The sequence below is a fragment of the Poecilia reticulata genome, chromosome 10 (genome assembly GCF_904066995.2).
Source record: "Poecilia reticulata chromosome 10, P_reticulata-male-v2, whole genome shotgun sequence".
Taxonomy (NCBI): Eukaryota; Metazoa; Chordata; class Actinopteri; order Cyprinodontiformes; family Poeciliidae; genus Poecilia; species Poecilia reticulata.
The window spans coordinates 18,168,522-18,191,422 of NC_088839.1; the positions used below are offsets into that span (position 1 = coordinate 18,168,522).

Here is a 22,901-nt window from a genome sequence, read left to right on the forward strand (position 1 = left end):
ACTAGGTGTCACTGGCAACACTGTTTTCTCCCGTGGCGCATTGAACCATTATAATGAATTACGTAACAGTTTTGCTGATTACGTTCAATGTGACGTGTAATGTCTTTCTCCTAGACCACGGGTGTCCAAAGTCGGTCCTCGAGGACCGGCATCCTGCATGTTTTAGTTCTCGCCCTGGTTTTACACACCTGCATCAAATGATGGCTCATTAGAGGCCTAAGAGGAACATGGACTTGCTGAGGAGATTGTTGCAACCACCAGGGAGAGAACTAAAACATGCAGAACCGACCTTGGGCACCCCTGTCCTAGACGGATGGTGAACACCGTGTAACCAGTTTTGCTCTTTTCCCTAAATGAGACCCTAAACCAATTTATTGTCCATCTAACACAATCATTGTTTTAATAACAAACATGAGTGTATTGCGTCACATCTGCATAAATGTGTAGCATCAAGAAAGAGCTGCCGTTTGGTTTCTTATCTTACTTTAAAACCATAAGCCTTTTTAAATTAAATTAAACTTGCATCACATGTCAGTATGGTGGCGTATTATTGTTACTGCATCGATACTTATCTGGAAACTATGAATGGTGCGTTCAAGTGACACTAAAAAATGCCGAAAATCAGGCAGCATACTTTCCGGGGCCAATAATTTACAAAAATAAAAAATGGGTTCATGATTTAAGTTTAGTAATGCAAATTACAAAACAACAGATGCAAAAGGATACATTTGATTCTTGTCAAATGTAATTACTATGAATTAAAATGATCTTTAGTGTTTATCGCACCTGAACTGAAGAATGGAATGACTGAATATTGCTGTATGTTATGATGCTGTTCACCATTCTCCCATGAGGCTCTAGTGTTTTAACCCCGGCTGCTAAGACGTTGCTGCAGCAATGCAGAGCTGCAGAACATCAAGCTTGGAAGATCAAGCTTTCTCAAAACATTAAAGCTGATCTTTGTGGTATTTCTCCTCTGTTGTTCTAGAGAAGACCAATCAAATCTGGAGTGTTACGCGGCTTTGATCTAGTTTCCCACAGTTGTTTTTATTACCCTCTGAATTCATGTTATTGAGGAGAAATGTATTCCTTCATTAGTGAGACAGCTTAGCTAATCACCTCATTTTACTTGAAATTATTAGCTTATATTATTTTACATGAAACTATGTTCTCTGATTAGCAATCACAAATTAACCTTGTATACTTGTTTTTCAATTAGTATACTTGTTGAAAAATTCTACTTGTATAAATTTCATTATAATTTTTTGAAGCTTTTCTTATTTTAAAATATTGAAAATACAGTGTTTTGCTATCCACGGTGGAACCGTGACTCAACTTTTGGAAATGGCTACTTTAAATGAACTACAATACCTTGCAAGAATATTCATGCTTTTTGAGCTTTTATCATGTTATTGTAATTTAAAAATAAAACAGCATTTTATATTTCACCTGGTATGTGATGGCCACAGAGGTTTGTTAGAGAACATTAGTTAACAAATGGCATCATGAAAGACCAAGGACCACAGCAGATAGGATAGGTCAGGATTAATCAGAGAAGCAGCCAGGAGACCCATCGTACATTTGTAGCTGAAGTGAAACATGACAACAATTATGCAAGCAACCCACAAAACAGTTTTTGAGAGTAAAGAGTAGGAAGAACAAAAGTACTGTCAAAAAAATCCCAAATGGAAAACAATTAGAAACCGAGCCAGAGGCTCACTATGTAGGAAAATTACTTCAAAAAAACTTCAAGAAGTTTGAGAGTTTGTGTATTTGAAGATGCTTTAGTTTTGATAAAGCATCTTCATGTGTTAGAATCGGCCGTATGAAATCCAAATCTCTTATCTAATTGAGAATTTGTAGGGTAACTAGGTGGTTTTAAGAAGTACAGACTCAGGCAGGCTAAATTTTATTTTCATTTCCATTATTTAATCAGGTCAAAAACTACTTGAGATCTAGATCTCATTTGCAAGGGAGACCTGGGCAGAAATTCTGCAGAATGCAAGTACACTTTTTAGATTTTATTTTTTCCTGTAAAAGAAATAAATAAATCTTGAAACCTATATTTTATCTTCCATTTCAAATCTTTGCTCTTGACAGACTACAAATAAAATAAAAATAGAATTTAAAAATCCCATCACTATTTCTCGTTACAATGTGACAAAAGGTGAACAAGTTCTGAGTACAACAACACATTTAAGGGGCTCTAAGCTTAATTAAATTCAGATAAAAAACTAAGAGTAAAATCATAACATGACTTTGAAATGCTGTAATTTTATTAAGATATATCATAATCTGATGCTTTTCCCGTATTCTCTGATGTTCACAAATAGTGTCACAAACCTATTGTTTCCCAGAAGGAGTTGTTCAACGCTATTATTCCCACAGCACCTAAATGCATCAGCAATGCAGGTGGCTCAGGGCGTGGCTTTATCCAAGTGAAGAAGGACTTGTTTGCGCATGCGTGAGCTTGAAAAGTGCGTTTTAGAATGATTAGTGGTGGGCAGCGCAGAGGCAGATTATACGGCTCCACACAACTGTTGTTTTAATCCCCTGGAAGAAGAGATTTAGCAAGAAAAACCCCAGCCTTTAAACCCAGCAGCCATATTGTATGGAAAAGCGACGGGAAGACTCTAATTTTCAGAAGAAAAAAAAAAGACTCCGCTCCTCAGAGACCTGCTGGAGTTTTTGGGAGTTTTAAATTTCCTTTCACAGGTTGTTGGGTTTCTGCTGCACAGCTAGCTCTGCAGCTGGCTGAGGAATCCAGGCGCAGGGAATAGTTTTCCAACCAATTTAGTGCAATACTGGTGTTGTCTTTTTGGATTTGAACTGTTATATTACACAACTAATAATGAAGGACCGATTGGAACAGCTGAAAGCGGTGAGTAATGTTCAGGAAATGTGTTTTTGTCCACCTCTTTCATTGTGTAAAACTACATTTTTATTGGGAGAATGTTTAAATCGTTAGAAGACTCTGAATTTAACACAGGGACAAACCATCTGAGTGAAACGAAACACATTTTATGACGTATCCGGCCACGAGATGACATAACTGATGATAGATGGTAGTAAAACTGTAGCTTATATGTGAATATAATATCCCGGTGTTGGGTAAAGGATAAGGATCATTTAAGTATTTGTTTCAAATGTGTTCAACTTGAAATTTAAGATTGGTTGGTGATCGATTGGGATGTTTTAATTTCTTTTTATCTTAATGCTAAAACTTCAAAGTGTGTTTTTCAGTTATTGCACTGATCAGACTTTTGTTCGTCCTAATACAGATTTTTTTTAGATTCAGATTTTTTTCCCACTTCCGGTTGTTCTTAGTTCTTACATTTTTGAAATCCCCTTTATGTCTCAGAACAAATGTATGTGAACTTTATTGGATTAACTTAAAAAGTACACTAAGGTTGGTTAAGACGTTTAAAGAGCAGACATGTTGTGAGTTCTTGGTTTTGACAGGTTTAATGAATGGAGCTGTGGGAATTATATTTAAAAAAATTAGAAATTGGAGCTGACTAGGGGGAATCTATCTATCTATCTATCTACTCAATAATATTTAACGCTTTAACACGATACCATTCAGTGTCATTGTGCTAGTGACTGCCTGGATGCAATTTTTTGTTAAGCTACCAGGACCATACATACTGTTCTAACTCTTTATCACTAACATTATTGGCCAGTTGGATGAACTTCACTTATTTATTCCTACTGCTGATATAAATGTTAGTGGTATAGATGCTAATGCAAAGCGATACTTCTGGGTACATCTTGAGGCTAATAAGAGAGTTCTGTTGAAACTGTAGGTTTATCACAATCAATGTCAACGTCACAGTTTTCATCAATAATCTTAATGTCTTGTTCTACTAAGCTTTCCTGTTCTAAATCAGTAAGTAATTGACAGTCTTATTCTTATTTACCTGATTATACTCATCTTTTAGGTGTTATCAGCTAACTAGTGATTCAAAGTTTTGAAGTTTCACTTCAAACCTTTGGAAATATTGACATTCTTTAGGTTTATTTTAAAAAACAATCGGTTTTTAGATAGGCATGGTAAGAACTGGATTTGTAGGAGGCCAAATGTATTGGAGAGTTGTTCAAAGTCCAGACATATAGCTGGAGTGACCAAAGTTTGGTCACCAAAGTTTTCTTCTCATGTCGTGTGGCATAAGCCAGTGCTACCCCTCTCCTGCCTGTTTCTGCACATGGACGGCTGAAAGAAGGCACACATTCTTTTTTTTTTTTCTTTTCTTTTTTCAATCACGAGATTTGACTAATTCAACTGTTAAGGACAATTTTTGACCAATACAGACCACATTGGTGTGCAAACCCCACAGCTCCCTCATTAGGTTAAAATCGGTGTTTTAAGATGCAGTTTGCAAAACAAACGCTGAAAATCTGCTTTAAAAATCAGCCTCAGGCTTACTGCTGGAACAAACGCACCAACGTGTTGACCTGCTTACAACAGTATTTTATTGTTGTGATAAGTAACAGAATGACAACAATGTGTATTTTTAATTTTTGCTCTGATGTTAACTGTGACATAATTAAAACTCCAGTAATCTGTGTTCGATTTCTGGCAGCTGTAGGAATAAATGTTGCTTTGTCTTTGAAACAACAGCAGTTAGGTGTTTTGCATTTGTTTTAAGCGTGTAAAAACCACAAACCTCTGGTGTTTTTACTCAAGTTTATCATCTAGCGAGAATCTCCTACCAATCCAGGCGGAGCCACCTGCTGCTATGTGATGAATCAGCAATAAAACTGCCTTCATGGTAAAAAACAATAAAATAAATAAATGTAACCTTTGAAAACACATTCTTGGAAATGGAATGGCTAAGTTTGAGATATTTTTACAAGATACTCTAAAAGTCTGTTATCTGCCTAGAGAAGAGGAGAAGTTATTTTGTGTCTGAAGGTGAACAATGTTGAGTGTTTTCGCCGCTCTTGGTGCTCGTGGAGCTGAGGCCTTGATCCTGTTGTTGTAACCCAATATGAGGTGTGTTGCCATGGCTTCTTAAAACATTTGGCTAAATATTTGCGCTGTTTTAAAGACCGCTGCGCTCCGGAGAGCTTGCCTCTGACACACAGCTGTCTTCATATTGGTGAAAGGAAGTGCAGATAGTAGCCTAAGTAGGCCATTCGTGTGTAGGGAAGTTGACGGAAAGTGTGTTTCATGCTTCGGTGAAGCTACATAACCTTCTCGGACTCGACGTTGTTCTCATATTTACCACCTTTCCATTTATCTTTTCCTCTTATCCGGACTCGGCTCCACCTTGGTTTTCCTCCTTGAGTTTCCTTCCTAATGTTTAACTTGCTGGCTGTAACCTAGACTGCATATGTGTCATTCTGTAGCCTTACGTTCATGTAAATGTTTGCCCAAGCTACTGCTAACAATCACCTGACGTTCAGTAAACTTGAAGACGTTTGGGACGAGAAGAAACTGTGGAACATAATTTGCTTTGAGTTATGGCAGCTTTTACGGTGCTTAGTTGGTCTTATCCTGGCTTCTTGTGTGGTTTTAACCTCAAATAATTGAACTGGATGTTTCCCTTTGTGTGCTATAACAAAAGGTGGATATGAAAACCAAAACAGCTTTTTGTTACTTAGTTTTCTGTCAAGGCTAAATATTTTTTCAGCTTTGCGTGTGCAGTAATTCAACACTAACTCAACAGGCTGCTGGTTTTGGTTCCCCTCTTAAGTCCTAATGAATGGATGAATTGTAGTAGTACTGACATCGCTTCCTCTATTATAGATTCTTTATGTTCTCTTGTCAGATTGCTAGCTGTTGTCTAATCGGCAGCTTGTTATACATCATAGTCCAGTGAAGAAGTGAAGGTATCGGGCTTGCAGAAGATATATCAGCCATAAACTAATATTATGGCTCAATCTAATGAAGCAAAGCAGAACTAAGTGAATAACATCCCGTTTAATCCTAAACTACTATAAATGACAAGGATGATGCACAAAACTACAAATCGTTGGAATGAAATGTACAAACATGAATCAGATTCTACCAAGATTTGAAATGAAAGTTTTGTAAAAGTTTTGTTTTTGGTTGAAGATGTAACATGGTTTAGTTCCTGAGAAGAAAATATTTCCAGATAAATGACCCAGAAATCCAGATCCTCTTCAGTTTTCAGCTCTGTTTGCACAGAACTAAGATTTTATGTTTGCTGCATGCTAAACGTTCAACATGATAAAACCCCTCTGGATAAGGTGCTGGCCGTTTTTCAGGATTACAAACTGGTTCTAACATGTTGCCTTCTTTAAAACTGCAGTGATCTTAAGTGTCTAGATGTAGTAGGTCTCTGCTGTGTTTAAACCGAGAGTGCGAGTTCATTTCTGATCTTCAGTAACACATGAACCCAATGAGTTGTAGGTAAAAAGGTGTGATTGTGACAATGGGAAAACCTTTAGAAATATGTCTAAGACCAGCCTGCACTTTCTTTCACCTGACTATCTTGAAGGTGTTTGTACGCATTCAGGTTAGACTCAAAGACTTTTAGCTTTTTAAGCTAAAATGCAGTTTTTGAGTTTGGCTGAACTGAGATGAGGTGTAATGCAGTTCTGAAGTATTTAATCAACAAACGAATTGATGAGATACTTTAGAAATGCATTATTGCTATTGGCTTGTATTGCTAGAACCAGTTGAATCAACAACTAAGTCCCACTGCTTTTCTGACTTGTAACTGGAAAGCGCTAAGCTGAAATGTGACGTCATTCCCGCATCTGAGATGTAAAGCGCAGCGCAGCAAAGTGTTAATAATCGAGTCGGTGAGAATCGTTTTAAAGAAGAACTTTATCCTTGAATTGAATGTAAATGTTTCACTGATGGCCGTCTGTTCTGCTTCGCTTTGTTGTTGTTTTTAAAGAATCGCAGGGATTTTAATGCACCAATCTGAGGAATCGCTACAAGTTCTTCAACAGAAGACAGGTTTTAGTTTATTGCACCAGTAAAAGTTCATATAAGATAATTTGTTCTCTGTCCATAAATTAGGAACTTTGCTTTGATCTTTTCCATTGAGGAATACGTTAATTTCCACTGAGCTGTAACTGTCAGCTGTATTATTATGGCTGGATGCCTTTATAGTCCTGACTCAGACCTTCCTTTATCACAATGCCGCCTCTACTCTTTATTAGCTTTAGCATCTCAGTCTCCAAAACTAGACCTTTCTAATCAAAAAAATGTCTGCACAACTGGCTAAAAACATTATGGACCTATAAAACTGGCATATATGTGTGTGAAACTTTATAAATAATTTCCTGCCAAAGCCAAACGATTACAGTATTGTACACTGTTGATATCTTGGTGGCTGCTCTGACTTGATTGTGCAGTTCTAGTAAAAGTGCAATAAATAAAAACAACAGCTAAGAACAAATTGACTCTGTTGGCTGCTTGGTCCTTTTGGGACGACATAAGAATTAGATTCAAACTAATCAATTGATTAGATATCAGAATCTGATAAATATCTCGTTTCGCTCAGATAAACAGCTGCTGCTTTGCACGTTTATATTTAATGGATACATATGTATGATTTTGTAATTCCTATTCTGCTGGATTCAAAACTGCTCAAACAATCTGCCCTTCAATTTTCTCTTTTGTATATATTATTGATTAGATATTGAATTAGCAGTTGTGAGCTAAAAGAAAACCAAAGATATGTTTGGACCAGTAAAGGCCTGATTGGTTCATATTTTAAGAACACCTGAAACTAAGATGGGACGGGATTAACCACGAGTTCTGCAGAGTTACTTTAATATCAAAGTTTTTTTTTTTACAGAAACATCATATATTGCTTTATTAAACTTCTCAAATTGTAGCAGGACCCTAAAATTAGCCTTTTTCATCAATTTGCAACATTTATTTTTCTGCTCCACATATTAAAATACATCAAAGCAGGATAGACTTTTTCCCTATTAATTAAACATTGAAGCAGTAGCTTAAAAAGAGAAGTTTAAAGCTACAAAGACCTGATTAATCCAGACTTTCTTTGACAAAAGCAAACTTTGTCCATTAAAAATAAGTATCTTCAACTGGCCACTGTGGGATTGGCAGCTTTTCATTGATAATCTTATCCAGGTTTACAGGTGGAAGCGTTCGACTTATTTTTGTTTTCTTTTTAAGATGATAAAGCAGCTAACCCTCCTTCACTTTTACAATAAAACTGTGGTGATGGGCAGGTAGCTCCACAGCCCAGGAGAAAAATGTGAATGACGGAGCTTCGCCAGCTTCACCTTTAAGAGAGCCACTGATTTCTGAGGCCAAGGATGTCTGTGTTTGCTTAAATGTAAAACCTTTAAGCAAACCTTTTCAGGCATCGCCTTGCTGTTAGGAGGGAATTATGCAACATGACATATGGACACTTTGTGAGCGTAATGATGTTTTGCATTAAAGGAACAAACCAACCTTCCCACTTCCACGTGCATTTGTGTTTTGTGCCCCTTTTTTAAGCTTTATGTCCACTTCACTCCCATGATTATGCGATGTTCAGTAGGAGATTATTGTTTCTTGGTTTAGATCAAAATCTCATTTGCTCCAGCGTGACTCGCTGTATCTGTATTTCAGCTCACAAGTCTTCTGTCAGTGTGGTTTTTATGTTAATCTTTTATAAAAGAAAAAAAAAAAAGGTTTCAAGCACTTTAATATGTTGTCCAGAACAGAAACCACCATTTGACATTATCTGATCTAAAATTGATCTTAGTTTATGAGTGTTCAAGGTGTTTCGGTGTCTTTTCTGACTGCAGAAGCTAATTTATTATGTGAGCCTGTGACAGAAAGTCTCCGTCTGACCCGGATAACTCCTCTTCCTCTGATTGTTCCTGCCGGTTTCTGAGGTGATCCTGCACAGAAAGCGTTGAGCTGCGTCTGTGTGGCCCACCGCTGTAGGGCGTGTTGCACAGATCGACCTCCTTTCCTCCTGTTTCTGCTGAACGGGCCTGTGGAAGGAAGTGAGCTCTTGTTGTTATCTCTTCGCTGCAGAAGCACTGTGTGTCAGAGAGGTTGTAATGTGTGAGGCCAAACTTTGCTTTTGCTGGAAAATCACATGACCTGAGTCACTGAGAATAAGAACTACATCAATGCATGTTCAGGGAATTCTCTTCACAACTAATGGTCAGTTATGACAGAGTGAAACAAATAGTCCAGGAAAACATTTGCAATTCAAATTTTGAAGGCGTGCGTAGGTTAAAGTCAAACTTTGGATGAGGTGCTGGGAAAAAAGAGGGCAGGTTTTTGAACTGGTGGGAGGAAAAAGCTGCACTCCAGTTCGAAAAGTAGTCCAAGTAATAATCAAATTAGGGGAGATGTAAGTATAAATACTTAAATTACAGGTAAATGTTATTCTGTAAGTAAAACATGACAACTTTTGTTCTGTGCTTAACTCTCTGTCTAAATGCGTCCATGCAAAGGTTTTCATACTCCATTTTTAGTTTCACTGTATTTTGTGGGCATTTTATTTCATAGACCAACGTAAAATGGTGCATGATTGTAAAGTGGAAGAAGTTTTTACAAATCAAATCTGAAAAGTGTGGCGAGAATTGATAGTTAGCACAGTCACATGAGACTCCTTATGGGTGTTTTTTTGCCATCCTTAAGTCAGATTTATAAGGAATATGATTGTTCATTGTGGCACTAGATTTTATATATGGCTATTGGGGGAAAAAAAGCATAAATATAAATGCATGCAACACTTCAGATTTTCGCTTTTTATCGAGAATTTTGTAACCCATGTCATTTTCTCTCAACTTAATCTACTTTGTGTTGCGGAAATACAATTAATTCAGGTTTATGGCGTTAACTTGGAAAAATGTAAACACTTCAAATGGCATGTGTTCACTCTTGGATGATATGATTGCAGGGAAACCAACAGCTGTGACGCCCGACTTTTTCCGTACTTTGACTTTGACCCGGCCACACACACACCTGACTGTCACACCTGAAGAGTTCGGACCTGGTTACACATTACTCACACAACCTGACTCGCATAAAGATCACCAGCCAATTGCATCGCGTGGGTGTCATAAAAACGCTGTTTGATTGGAAAAAGTCAAAGTGATTAAAAAGGAATAAACAAATTAACAGGTAGAATTTCTTTTCTTTAACTTGATGCTGTCAAACGTGTTCTTACTCTTTAATTTTGGTTTTTAACGCCGGCTGGAGACAGGTGGAGTTCCTGCAGTCATGTAAACATCCGAGTGCACCTCACTGTGTTTGCCAACTTATCCCAGTGACGTTATTTGTTATTTATAGACTTGGAAGTAAAGCTGTCTAATAAATATATTGGGTGTGGTCTGGTTAGGGTGAGCAGTATCCCAGCTTGATGTGTCATGCTGTCAAACAAGGAAGTGGTTTTATTGGTATGCTGTGGTCTTTAGCTGGGAGATGAGGGACTAAAACCTTCCTTTGTGCTCCAGATTTTCCACCAGATCTGAATAATGGCATGGAGCGTCTCTGAGTAAAACATTGGCTCACATTTGTCAAAGCGAAAATGTATTTAACTTATTTAAATAAATGTTTAAGTTAAATACAGATGTTTTTTTTAATTTTTTATTAACATTTTCTTGGTAGACATCAGAACATTAACTTTATGACATTTGTATTTATATCACGCCTCCTACACCACACACACAAACACGCATAACAAAATAAAGCAATATATAACCGGTAAAAGTTATATGTATAACCAAGCAAAAGTCCTTGACAGACATGTATTGTTTTCCATTAAACACACTGGAACTTGACACACACAATTGAACCAAATATTTTTTTTTTTACAGCTTAGAAAATGACAACCTTTTCCAGTCCAGTAAAGGACTCTAACTTTACAAGCTACATTTATGCATTTAAAGTCAGGTGTCTACGTACTGTAAATTTCCTTTTGTATTTGGTAGAACTGTCTTTTAAACTGACTTGGGTCTCCCATTTTTGGGCTTCCTCTCCCTGAGTTTCACTGGATTCATTTCACATTTTATCATGACACACTTTTGTGTTTGGGGAAATATGCAAATTTCACACCAAAACATGTTAATCTCTGGGAGACAGATCCGGGTCGTTCCTGAATCGTGCGATCGCTGGACATTTCGATAATAGGATTTTTGTTTGACCAGATGATTGTGGCAAATTCTGGCATCTGGATTGTAAAAAAAAAACTTTTGAAATCCTAACTAAAGGATAGTTTGAACTGAATTATTACCAAACAGTGTTGGAAGAAAGCTTTTTTTTATACTACGTTTGTAAGTATCTGGTTTACCTGGAAGTAGGTGTCACACATGGAGGTTAATTTGACTTCTAAACAGCAGTTCAGAGGAAGTTGATCAACCATGTTGGTTAATTCCTGGAACTTTTCATCTTCAACCTGATCATGTCCGTGTGGTTTAAAGACTCTCCCTGCCATGCGTTGTTGGAATTTTTTATAGCCTAAAACTGAATTAAAAAAAAAAAGATTTGAAACTGGAAAACAATTTTTGAAACTGGAAAACAATTTTTGAAACTGAAAAAAAAGATTTGAAATGGAGGGGGAGAAATACATTTTCAGCTCCCATTGATTCTTAATGCAACCGATGGGAATATTTTGTCCATATCTTGAGCCGTCAGTCATGATTCCACATGACTGACGGCTCCTTCCATATGAGCAGTCAGTTTTTTTTTCTTTTTACTGAAAAAAAATCCCCCTCAAATTTGGAAAGATATTTTGACCTTTTTTTTTTCTTTTTGTTTCAAATCCCTTTCCAGTGTCTGTCTCAAAATCACTTTTCAGTTTCAAATCCTTTTTCAGCTTTGAGTGTTTTTTTTCATTAACAGATTTTTGGCCCCAATGTAGCTCCATAAGCCTTTGTTGTATGTAATTGTTAAATTAAAGGTTAACAGAGTAAAGTTTGAAATTGATATGTTTTGACCTAGAAGGAGATTGTACTTAAGAAGCGTCTGACACTGGCCTCTTTGTTGCACGTCTAGTTTTGATTTGTGACATGAAGAATAACTACACTGGATGCTGCAGTACAGCCAACACTGACAGCTCACTAAACAGAAAATCTAGTTTTCTTCCGTTTAGCACAGTGTTTTTACAACTAAATGGTACAATATAGGCAAATACAGTATAAAAAATAATGTTGTTAATCAGCTGAATTAGAGTTTAATAGTCTCATTTACTGTGTCTATAAACTTGTCTGGCAAGCTAAAACAAATCGGTAAACTGATGCAAAGTGACGTTATTTGTATATAAAATTGGTTAAATGTGTCATAAGTGTTTTTATGAGAAGTCAAACTATTTCCACTTTGTTTTTATTCTTGCATGCTGCAGCACTTTATCCATTATCTTGCCCATTAAAGTTACATGTGTATTGACTGTTCTTGTCAATATAACTAATCAGAAGTTGACTTGCTGTGTAGATTAACCAATCAGATGTTAGCGTTGGTTGAAAGAGCCTCGCTGATTATTTTATTTTGCGAGTTTTGGAACAGGAATCATTAAATACTTGCATGTAGAAATAATTAAATTTCTATATGATGGATTTCACATTTTAATATTTTTCAATATGTATTTACTATTACCCTAACATTAAAATATAAATAGTTATTTAGAACTTTTTTGTTTTCCAGTATTTTGATAATGCCACAAGTAAAAAAAAAAGTTATGAATTATATAGTGACAATTTAAGAGCTAGATATATCTTTGTTTTTGTCTGTCTTGTTTTTTAAGTTGGATTTCTCAATAATTTGAACAAAAAAACCTACTTGTTGAGTAGTAAATTATTTTAACTATCCAGTACTCTAATCTGACAAGTTTTTTTTTTCGTCTTATTTTTGGCAGCCATGAATGTTGTTCAATCATTTGCAAAATAAACCATCAGAAAATCTGTTAAAATTCCAGATTTATGGTTTTAAACTATTAACTTCCAGTTTTTTTTTAAATTTAAAATGGTATTTTAAATCACAAAAATACATTGCTGTTGTTTTTAGCCTAAAAGACTCGGCGATTATAAACAGCTTTAATTGTTTTCAAATGTTAGACTTGTGATCAAGATGATGAGGAGGTGGAGATCGCTGTGGACAACGCAGCCTTCATGGACGAGTTCTTCTCTCAGGTCAGGATTTACGCTCTCGGTTGTTGTGCAGAGACCTAACCTCTCTTGCATGTTTTTTAAAATTTTTATTTATTTTGTTAATTGTGATCTGTCTGTTTGCAGATTGAAGACATCAGGAACAGTATTGATAAAATTGACGAGAACGTGGCTGAAGTCAAAAAGCTTTACTCGGTCATCCTGTCGGCTCCTACATCGGATCAGAGTGAGACATCTCACCTTTAACTGATTTACTGTATTTGTCTGCCCAGTTTTTATTATTATTATTATTATTATTATTATTATTATTATTATTCAAGCTATTTGAACCTGGTTCACAAAAATAAGGTTACTGTAGTTTTTTTCTGATTTGTGGTTTTTGTTCTGAATTGAACATTATAACATTACAATCTGAGCAGAAGGTGACAGAATATGAAATCTTTCAGAAAATATAAACCATTTTCATTTTCTCTGCATACATCATCTTTAAAAAACACTTCATTTCTATCTGAATAGCCCCGGTTTAAGACTCGTTTTTTTCCTTCCCTTCAGAAACGCAGGATGACTTGGAATCAATCACCAATGACATAAAGAAGATGGCCAACAATGCAAGAAACAAACTCAAGAGTAAGTCTGGCAGCGACAATCGCACTTTCTCTCGTCAGAATGAGTCAAACCTTTCCTGAATTCTATCCAAAATGTTGGATGACGTGTTTATGACGTGAATTTGAACGTTACTCTGTTTTCCAGCCATTGAGAGAAATCTGGAGTCGGAGCAGCAGCAGGAGAGGGTGTCGGCTGATATACGGATACGTAAATCGCAGGTAAATTGTGCACAGGATGAAGAATTTTCAGACTTAAAATAGTTGCTTATAAAGCTTTTAAATAGCTTTTTTTAAATTAAAATGAAATTGTTTCATAGGGTTTAGATTAGTCAAATATTTCCGCATATAAAGGTAGACTCCCACCCCCTGAAAAGTAAACGATGTGCAGCTGTTTCCAGGATGTTTAGAAAGATTTGTGATCATAATTTGCATCTGTTCTGTCCTCCCAGCATGCAGTGCTGTCCAGGAAGTTTGTTGAGGTCATGACAAAGTATAATGAAGCGCAGGTGGACTTCAGGGAGAGAAGTAAAGGACGTATCCAGAGACAACTTGAGATAAGTAAGTTACACCTACATGCGCAGAAAAAAGTGTAGAATAATCCCATAATAATCTGTGTTTTTCACTTTGTCCTGTCCAGCTGGACAAGCGAAGACGGATGAAGAGCTGGAGGAGATGTTGGAAAGTGGAAATGCTGCCGTTTTCACTGCTGGGGTGAGTGTGTCTTGTGTGTAAATGAGCAATTATGTCCACTGTTTTAACACCTTTCTAATGTCATGTGATTAAACTGCAAATAAAATTGGTTTTGCAGTTTAAAAAAAACAAAGCCCATTATTTGCTCATTTTTAGATGTCTGTTGTTTGGATAAAAGGAACTTTGTTTGTCTTTCTTGTTCAGATTCTAGAATATATATTTCTACTCAAAATATGTTCATTTAAGAGTTCATAATAAATATAGAAACTGTTCTCAATATTTTTTTATTCACATTGACACCCAGTAGCATTAAAACAAAATGTCTAAGTGGTGCCAGTTGATGCCAAACTGGATGATGTTTTACATATTTAATAACCAAAGCGTAAAGATTTAAGAAAAGGAGTCCTGTTTGTTTGTGACGTTTCAACAGATGAAACAGCTGCTTCTAGGGAGGCTTCTAGAAAGAAACGGAGTGACCGGGAGCACTGAATCATGCAGCTTTGACTGCATGTGTCACTGATAAAATGAGAACATGTTGCACTTCAGCTTCTGTTCAAGCTTTTTGATAAAGAGGAGCTTGTTTTCGGCACGACTGAGGAGGAATTTATTGTTCAAGGACACAGAGTTCAGCTTAGGATTCCCTGATGTGCAGGGACTGGGACAAACCAAATCTAAATTATTACTATATCTTATTACTATAATGTAAATGCACACATGAGGTTCTCAGTAATTCAAATGAAACTGTCAAACAATTGCAATAAAAAGAATAACTGGGAAATTACAGGAACTTTTTAGGATATTAAAAAGCAACATAAGAACCGTTATGCTTATCAATTTAAGACATTTGGAAATTTCTTTTGATATTGACATTCAAGAAAAAAAAAAAAAAAACTTGGATTCACACTTGATGAATAGATGTTGACATTTTATTTGCTGTCTTTTTTGAGCCTGCATGGTAACGGTGAACTGCTCGTCTTTGCAGATTGTGGACTCTGGGATCTCAAAACAGGCTCTGAGCGAGATTGAATCTAGGCATAAAGACATCGTCCGTCTGGAAAGTAGCATCAAAGAGCTGCACGACATGTTTGTAGACATCGCCATGCTGGTGGAGAGCCAGGTACGCTCCTCTGGATATCACCTTCTTGTCGTTTTATTCAAATCCATCCATCCATTCTTTCAGCTCATCTTTACGGTGTCTTAGCGATCAGTCGTGATTCTGTCCAGCTGTTCTGTCTCGGTGTTTTTCTCTTTCTTCCTCTGCTGTTCTATGATTGTCGTTCTACATCTGTCTGTCTCTTTATTTCAGCTCCATGCTTTTCTTACACCTGTCTTCTGCCTCCACCGCCTTCATCTCATTCCCTCCATGGAACCTTAATAAATGTAGTAAGATATGAGCCAAGCATCATTCAAACCCATTTCATCACAGACACGGTTTTATAAGACATTTAGCAATTGTCATAATTAAACTACTAGAGTATGACCAACTGTTTTGTGCTGCTTACGCCGCCATGCTTTCTGAGGGAAATGGTTGTTTGAGGTAAGCACTCTTTGTGTTGTTTTTTTTCCCCCTGTTATTTACATTCACATTTGAAATTTGAAAAGATTTTGCTCTCGAATAAATAAATTGCCGACATTACCACTTGCTTCTAAAGGGACATAAAATTAAAATCCCTAATAAATGCTTTTAATTACTTCAGTTTCAATTAAATTTCAAATTCTACAATGCTGTCCCCTTAATTTGATGCGTTTCCTTTAGAAAATGCCGTTTAAAGAAAACTGTAAGCTGCATTGAGTCACTTACTTTGCAGCAAACCGTCCCTCCTGAGCCAACATGTAGCGACGGAGGACGGTTGATTGCGTAACATCATTCATTTGGCAGCAGTGTCTTGTACTGAGTATGCATGTGGTAACAGTGAAAATGAAAGACTCTTTAGATGCCATCACTACCACATTCAGATCCATCCACCTCAGAATTACTTCCTGATTTGTTTTTTTTCTCTATGCAGATTGGTAATCATATGAGTAGGAATGTAACTTATGAAACTGGTGTGTAATCACACTTTACAAAGTTAGAAATATAATTTTTTTTCCTAAAAGTAGCAGGGAGCATAATACATAATAATTACAATAGTAATATTTATGTTGCCTGTATTTTATTGACATTTTAATTCTTAGCTGCACATGCAGAATTTGATCTTCATTACATTGAGTTCTTTTTTGTCATCTAAATAAAAGAACTATGTTGTGAATTAACCTTGTCTCAATGACATTATGCATTTAAAAAATGTTTAATCACCACCTTTTGGTGCAAAAGGTGGTGATTTTACTTTTGGAAGCTCTCATTGTTTGCTATAAATTGAATGGGGGGGGGGGAAGAATAGCCTGATTTCAATCTGTAGTGCATCACTAAAGATGCATCCAATGCATTAATTATACCTTTCGAGTTATACGTAATCGTTTTCATAAAAGGAATAAATTCATTGGTGTTAATGAGCTCGATTTGCCTCGCACTGAGGCAGTTATTTGTATGAGTATAATGAATTTTACAGGCTTTTATCTGCCATGGTGTCGGTTATTTTTAAATCCTGGTGCTTCCTGCAGAAATTCAATCTTTAACAGAAATGGTTTCTTTGCTGCTCTCTTCACAACAGCAGTGTTTAAAACCTCTTTGCCTCTCTCTGTGCCTGTGCATGCACACACACATACCTGCTGCCAGTTTTGAGCAAGCTCTTCATCGGTGGCAACATGTTTCAGCTCGCTCTTCAAGAGGAGATATTTTAGGCGTGAGATTAGACTGCTGGCGAGTTCAGCTGTAGTCTTTCACATCTGTACTTGGGCATATGCAGCCTGATCTTGCTTTGCAGAACTCTAAAAACATTTTGATCTTTCATCACAAATAAAAAAAACTGAAGCCTCACAGTTTGCAAAACACAGAAGTGTCAATGCCAAAACTTGCGACTACACGTTTGCTTGATGGATACTAAAATGCATGTTCCTGTGTTTTTTTTTGTTGTTGTTGTTTTCCTCAGGGTGAAATAGTAGACAACATAGAGCAGAATGTATCCCAGTCGGTGGATCACATTATTCAGGCGAAGGAGCAGACCAAAAGAGCCGTAAGGTACCAGACAAAGGCCCGCAAGGTAAAGTGTTTTGCAATGCATCGCACCAATATGACCTCTTCCTGTTGCTGCTTTTTTTTTATATCAGTCACTCTAGCACTTTTGCCCAATTTAACACATTTGCACTTTGCTTTCCTTGCATGCCCTGCATATCGCTCTTCTAATCGCCTCACTGCCATTAACACTCACACTCAATCGTTAGAATAATGTGTAAGCTCTCTGCATGTTTCCTCCTCTCTGCCGTCACTCGTTTCCGTCTGCTGCCGCCTCCGTCTGCGTGCCCGTCAGGGCGGGATGATTGACAGGATTGAGAGCAACATGGACCAGTCTGTGGGCTTTGTGGAGAGAGCTGTTGCAGATACTAAGAAAGCTGCCAAGTTCCAGCAAGAGGCTCGGCGTGTGAGTGGCTGTGGTCAAGAACTGCAACTCTGGCTTCCTAAAAGCACCCGAAAACATTTGAGCTTATTAACGAGAGGCGTCGACTTGTTAAAAGACGTCAAATAAAAGCATTCGATCTCCACGAGCATCAAAGAAAAATAGTATATTTCAAATCTGCATCAAAACGTCATGGTAACCGGTTTCTGGCCCTCATATCTAGCAAACTTTACTGTCAGCAAGAAGCTATTTTACGTTCTTAAGGTGTATTTTATGCTCATTTGCAAAACTAGAGATAAATTAAAAGTGCACACATTGCATGTGAAACGTAAACTTTCCTAAATCTAGTTATCTTCATATTGAAATCAAGCTGCAGCTGTTGGAGCATAAAAATGTTTTAATCTAGTCTATCAGTTTTTTCTTATAATAAAACGGCATTAGTATACCAATTTTAATGAGCAGTACAACTAAACCTAGAAGCTCTGTGACTGAAAAAATCAGTTTGATGTAGTTTAGTTTTACTAGTGTTGAACCTTTATTTCTTTTTAAATTTAAGTTTTTTTACAGTTACTAAATTCGTACATCAATTTCCACAAATAAACTATTTTCTGAATTGTCAACCATTTCTGTTCATTAATAAAACAACTAATTTCAATCAGTAGAGGCAATCATCTTTAAAAAAAAAAAAGTGTATCGACTTAACTTTTCAAACACCAGTTAAATCTGATAAGATTCCCCAGAGTAAAGCAAATATAGATGATTAAGAAATTAAGTTAGTACCACTAAACTACAAGTAACTACCTGTTGACTAAATGAACACCAGTGCTTTTGGGAAGCCACATTCATTTCATGATTCAGATCTGTGACGACCCCTGACCCTCCTCTGTGATTTATTACTAACTCTGTGGATCCCTGTGATAAAACCACTGCTGTGACCCGTCCTCCACCCATGACCAGAACCAAGACGATCCTCCTCCCACCCACTGAAACACACACTGCCACTCACACACACTGCTTGTTTTCTCTTTTTCCCGCCTTTTCATTTTTAACCTTGCTGATGTTTTTGAACGTGACTAAAGTGCTCGTCTGTTGATGCTGAAGATATTGTTTGCTTTTACCAGCACAAGCATTCGTGTTGGAGGAAAATAACTGTACAGATTTTTTATTTTTTTTGGAACTTCCAGCTATGTGGCGCATTGTCTACTTTTTTTTGTTTGTTTTTAAGTAATTTTCCAACTGAGATTTGGATCTGACCAGAATGTGTGTACTTGGTTATTCCCAACAGAAAACTGTGATTATAGTGGTTGTTGTGGTGATCTTACTGGCATTGCTAGCTCTCATAATCGGGTTGGCAGTAGGATTGAATAAATGAGGAGCTGTTTGACTAAAAGAAGAGATGTTGGTGAGTAATTTTGGAGAAAATCTTCAGTGTAGTGCTGTAACAAGTGGGAATGAAGCATGCTTTGGAGCAGAGGTTTCTTTTAGACTTGAATGAGTGCGTTTTCCGTCTGTCCTGGGAGCTCATTTGATGTGTGGGTGTGTCTGTGTGTGTGTGTGTGTGTGTTGGCATTTCTGGTCTCTGTTAAATAACTTGGTGTTAGTTGTGAGTTGGTTTGATCTGCGGGGGATTTAAACGCTCCTGCTCTGTCACTAACTCTCCTGTCCTTGTGTCTGTCTCTCCCCTTCTGTAGAAGATGATCTTCATCGGTGTGTGCTGTGCTGTGGTTGTAGTCGTCATCCTCATTATCATCCTCACTCAGACACTATGATAGGACCGCCGGATCCCTACCATCACCATCATGTGTTTTCTTCACCCAGATTGTCCATTTTGTTTCGTCGTCTGCTCAAAAAACAACAACAAAAACAACTGATCCAAATTCCTGTGTATGGATCAGTGCTGCTGGTGTTTAAAAAAAAAAAATGGGGAAGATGATCTTTTGCGACTTCTTCAGTTCCGGACAATCTACGGATGCTCTGATGAGGAAATGAGAACTGAAATGCGGCTCAGTACCTGCTTGCACCTCTGTTGGAGCAACAAAAAGGGAACTGGGAAAATAACTGACTGTTTCCTCATCACTCCTCCATCACCGAACTTCTCATTGTTTTTAACATGTGATGCCAAAGTTGCACCCTTGTGTGTGTTTGTCCTAAGCTCTTCTTTAAACCATGCAGGAGCAAACACACACATGCACATACACCCCAGGTCCACTCTTCTTGCCTTAATGAGCCTTGACACATATTACTACTTTAAAAGCTACTGTATGTTTGCTTCTCCAGGTTATGGTTGTTTTTAGAGAGTTCCAGCACTTTCACAGTTAAAAATATTGAATTAAGCTACAGTTTATGTAATTATGTTGTAAATAATAGAAGTCATGTTTGTGCACTGTTGACAGTCTTGTAAGAAAATGTTCTTTTTTCAAATATGAAGGACGACGTATTTCAGCAACATTTGAAAGAAAAGAGTAACAAGTAATCCATTGTCTTGAGACGGTGCCTTAAATTTAATCTTGGCAGATAGTGTAATAGAAACTGTTAATGTACTACCAAAGAGTTTGCAGAGACTAGAATTAACACTAGTAAATATATATTTGATTTAACAAGTTTTTACATATAAAAGGGACAACTAAATCATAAGGAAAGTAACAACTTTTTATGTGTATTAAGTGATTGTTTCCACCGTAAACGTACGGCTAAGCTGCCAGTTTCTGAAGTGTATCCATTCAATTTCCTGTTAGAATGATGTGCAGAGACATTTTTTTTCTTCATGTTTATACATTTATTTTGTCACCAGATAATTTACAAAGACTTTGATAATCATTTTTATTTATATATACATGAAATGAAAAAGTAACATCATGGAGCTTTTATTTTAAATATTGTATAATGCGGTGAACTTCATAAGCTGGTAGTTAAGTTGAATGTTTATTGGTCACCATTAGTTTTCTCTGTGGATAATATTCCAGACTGACGGTTTACAAAACATTACATTGGCTTTAGCACTTACAGTAAAGAAGGTGGTTCTGTGCATGTAAAGGCGAGATGTCATTTCAGTCGGTCAACAGGAGCCAAAGCATTTTTTTTTACAAGATTCTGTGTCTTTACACTTTCAGGAAATACTTGAAATCAGCGTCCAGCATGATTTTTGTGGCCATGCAGGTCACCGAAGGAAGAGTGGGGAAAATTAAAGCTTGTTGCACATTTCTTATGTCAAATATTTCAAAAGAATTAAAGATTTGTTTTGTTTTTTTCTTAAGTCTGACTGTTTGTGCTGCTGTTTCTGAGTCTCAACCTAAAATATACAATGATTAGTCAGAAGTATATTGGGATTTCATATAAGAGTTCAAGTCAAAGTAAAACATATTTGTAAAACTAAAGCAAAATGGTGCATGATTAAAAAAAAAACCCTGGAAACTATGATTTGCATTTATTTTCAACCTCCCGGAATCAACACAGTAAGTATTTGAAGGTATGTTTCTACCAGCTTTGCACATCTACAGACTCTAATTTGTGTTCTTTCTTTACAAAATATATCAACCTTGTTTGGATTTAGATCTTGGCTTTGACAAGGCCAGTCTGACACAGATATGCTCTGATCAAAACCACTTCCCTTGTAGCTGTGGCTCGGTGTTTGGGGTAGATTTCCTGCTGGTAGGAGGAGCTCTGCTCCAGTTTCTAACCTTTTGCAGCATCTAACTTTATATTTTATAACTTCCATTTTTCCCTGAACTTTGACCAGCTTCCGATAATTGTTGGTACCACCAATCTTAATCACCACACAGAGTTTTGACCAAAAGTGTGGCCTTTCTTCCACATTTTACATCACCTTTTAAAGTTTCAGTATTCCTAGACTGTTAAACTAGGTGGCTATTTTGTGGAAGGTTTGCCCTTATGCTATTCTATTTATTTAATGATGGATTGTGGAATGCTGTCCTGTCGGCCTTCACATTACACACAGGTGACCTCTGTTGGTTTATTCGAGAAGTCAACTGGTTGCAGTTTTTTAGGGACTTAAGACTTTTTTTTGTAAAAAAAAAAGTATACTCATAGTTTGCATTTGTGCACCACTCTTGATTCACCATGGGAAATCCCAATAAATTGCACTGAAGCTTGTTGATAAAAATTTGAAACGCTAACAGGATGTGAATACTTCTGCAAGCCGCTGTAGCTGCATGTGAATAGTTTCGATGACTGTGGTGTGGAGAAGGTGTGGGAAAGTGTTTTCTCTTGACCGCTGGTCTTTAGTACAGTTTTCAAAGACTTGATATGCGGAAGTGAAGGTAAATTGCATCACCTGTCTTCTATAGCATACAGATATACACACACCATAATCTGACCCTTCCTTCCCCTTTGCTGCATCATTTCCTCTTACCAACTCCCCTAGATATGCAAACACTTGTATTTTGTTTCTTCTTTAACGTTCTTGTGTGTATTTTAACTCTCCAGAAAAAGATGATGATTACATTGTGCTGTGCCATCATTGGGATCGTTGGGTTCTCCTATCTCTACAGTTTCTTCTCATAAAAGATTTTGCACAGGTGAAACATCAGTCTGTGATCATTTTTTACTATTTACACGGTGCTTTGAATGTTTAACCACTCTTCTTCTGTCTTTGTGTTCTTCCTAGGAATAGAGATCTCCAGGAGAAAACTTTTTTTTTTCTTGTGGTTCTTACCCGGTTTCTGTCATTTAAATTTGTAGATTAAATTTAAGCCACTCTCAAATAAAAATAACCACTGCTTTCTTACCCTTTCTCCCTTCCCCTCTGAGTCTCATTTGAATCTGTTCTTGCTGTATAAAGTGTTTGAAAACGTGTTATAAATGTGTGGATTTTTCTCAGTCTGCCTCCTCTTAGACAGATGGCTCAACATGTGACTGTTGATCTTCACGCATCACTCTGTTCAGCTTTAGTCCAGCGCCTCCTGGTGGTTCTCTGAACAAATAACCATTGTGAACATTGTATTTATGAAGAAATGACTGGGAATGTCATCTAAACTTTACAAAATCTTGGGTTTTCTCTGCCTACACTCTAAACTGTTTGAAGCAGATCTGCATT

General features: G+C 36.9%; 1 protein-coding gene across 7 annotated transcripts; it reads left to right on the top strand.

Annotated features, from left to right (window-relative positions):
* Positions 1 to 2,455: 2,455 nt before the first annotated feature.
* stx3b (syntaxin 3b) lies at positions 2,456 to 22,578 on the top strand. Of its 7 annotated transcripts, XM_008420329.3 has the most exons (12): positions 2,456 to 2,881; positions 13,009 to 13,083; positions 13,186 to 13,285; positions 13,612 to 13,686; positions 13,810 to 13,883; positions 14,114 to 14,222; positions 14,302 to 14,375; positions 15,337 to 15,471; positions 17,384 to 17,494; positions 17,762 to 17,872; positions 22,292 to 22,383; positions 22,473 to 22,578. In XM_008420329.3, the coding sequence occupies exons 1-11, from the start codon at positions 2,852 to 2,854 to the stop codon at positions 22,367 to 22,369; spliced, it is 972 nt and encodes a 323-aa protein (XP_008418551.1). In that variant the 5' UTR covers positions 2,456 to 2,851; the 3' UTR covers positions 22,370 to 22,383; positions 22,473 to 22,578. The 7 variants fall into 7 exon arrangements, with proteins under 7 accessions (XP_008418551.1, XP_008418555.1, XP_017162712.1 ...); XM_008420333.3 differs by lacking the exon at positions 17,384 to 17,494; XM_008420331.3 differs by lacking the exons at positions 17,762 to 17,872; positions 22,292 to 22,383; positions 22,473 to 22,578 and adding exons at positions 19,134 to 19,250; positions 19,540 to 21,101 and having other exon boundaries at positions 2,459 to 2,881.
* The last annotated feature ends 323 nt before the right edge of the window (positions 22,579 to 22,901 follow it).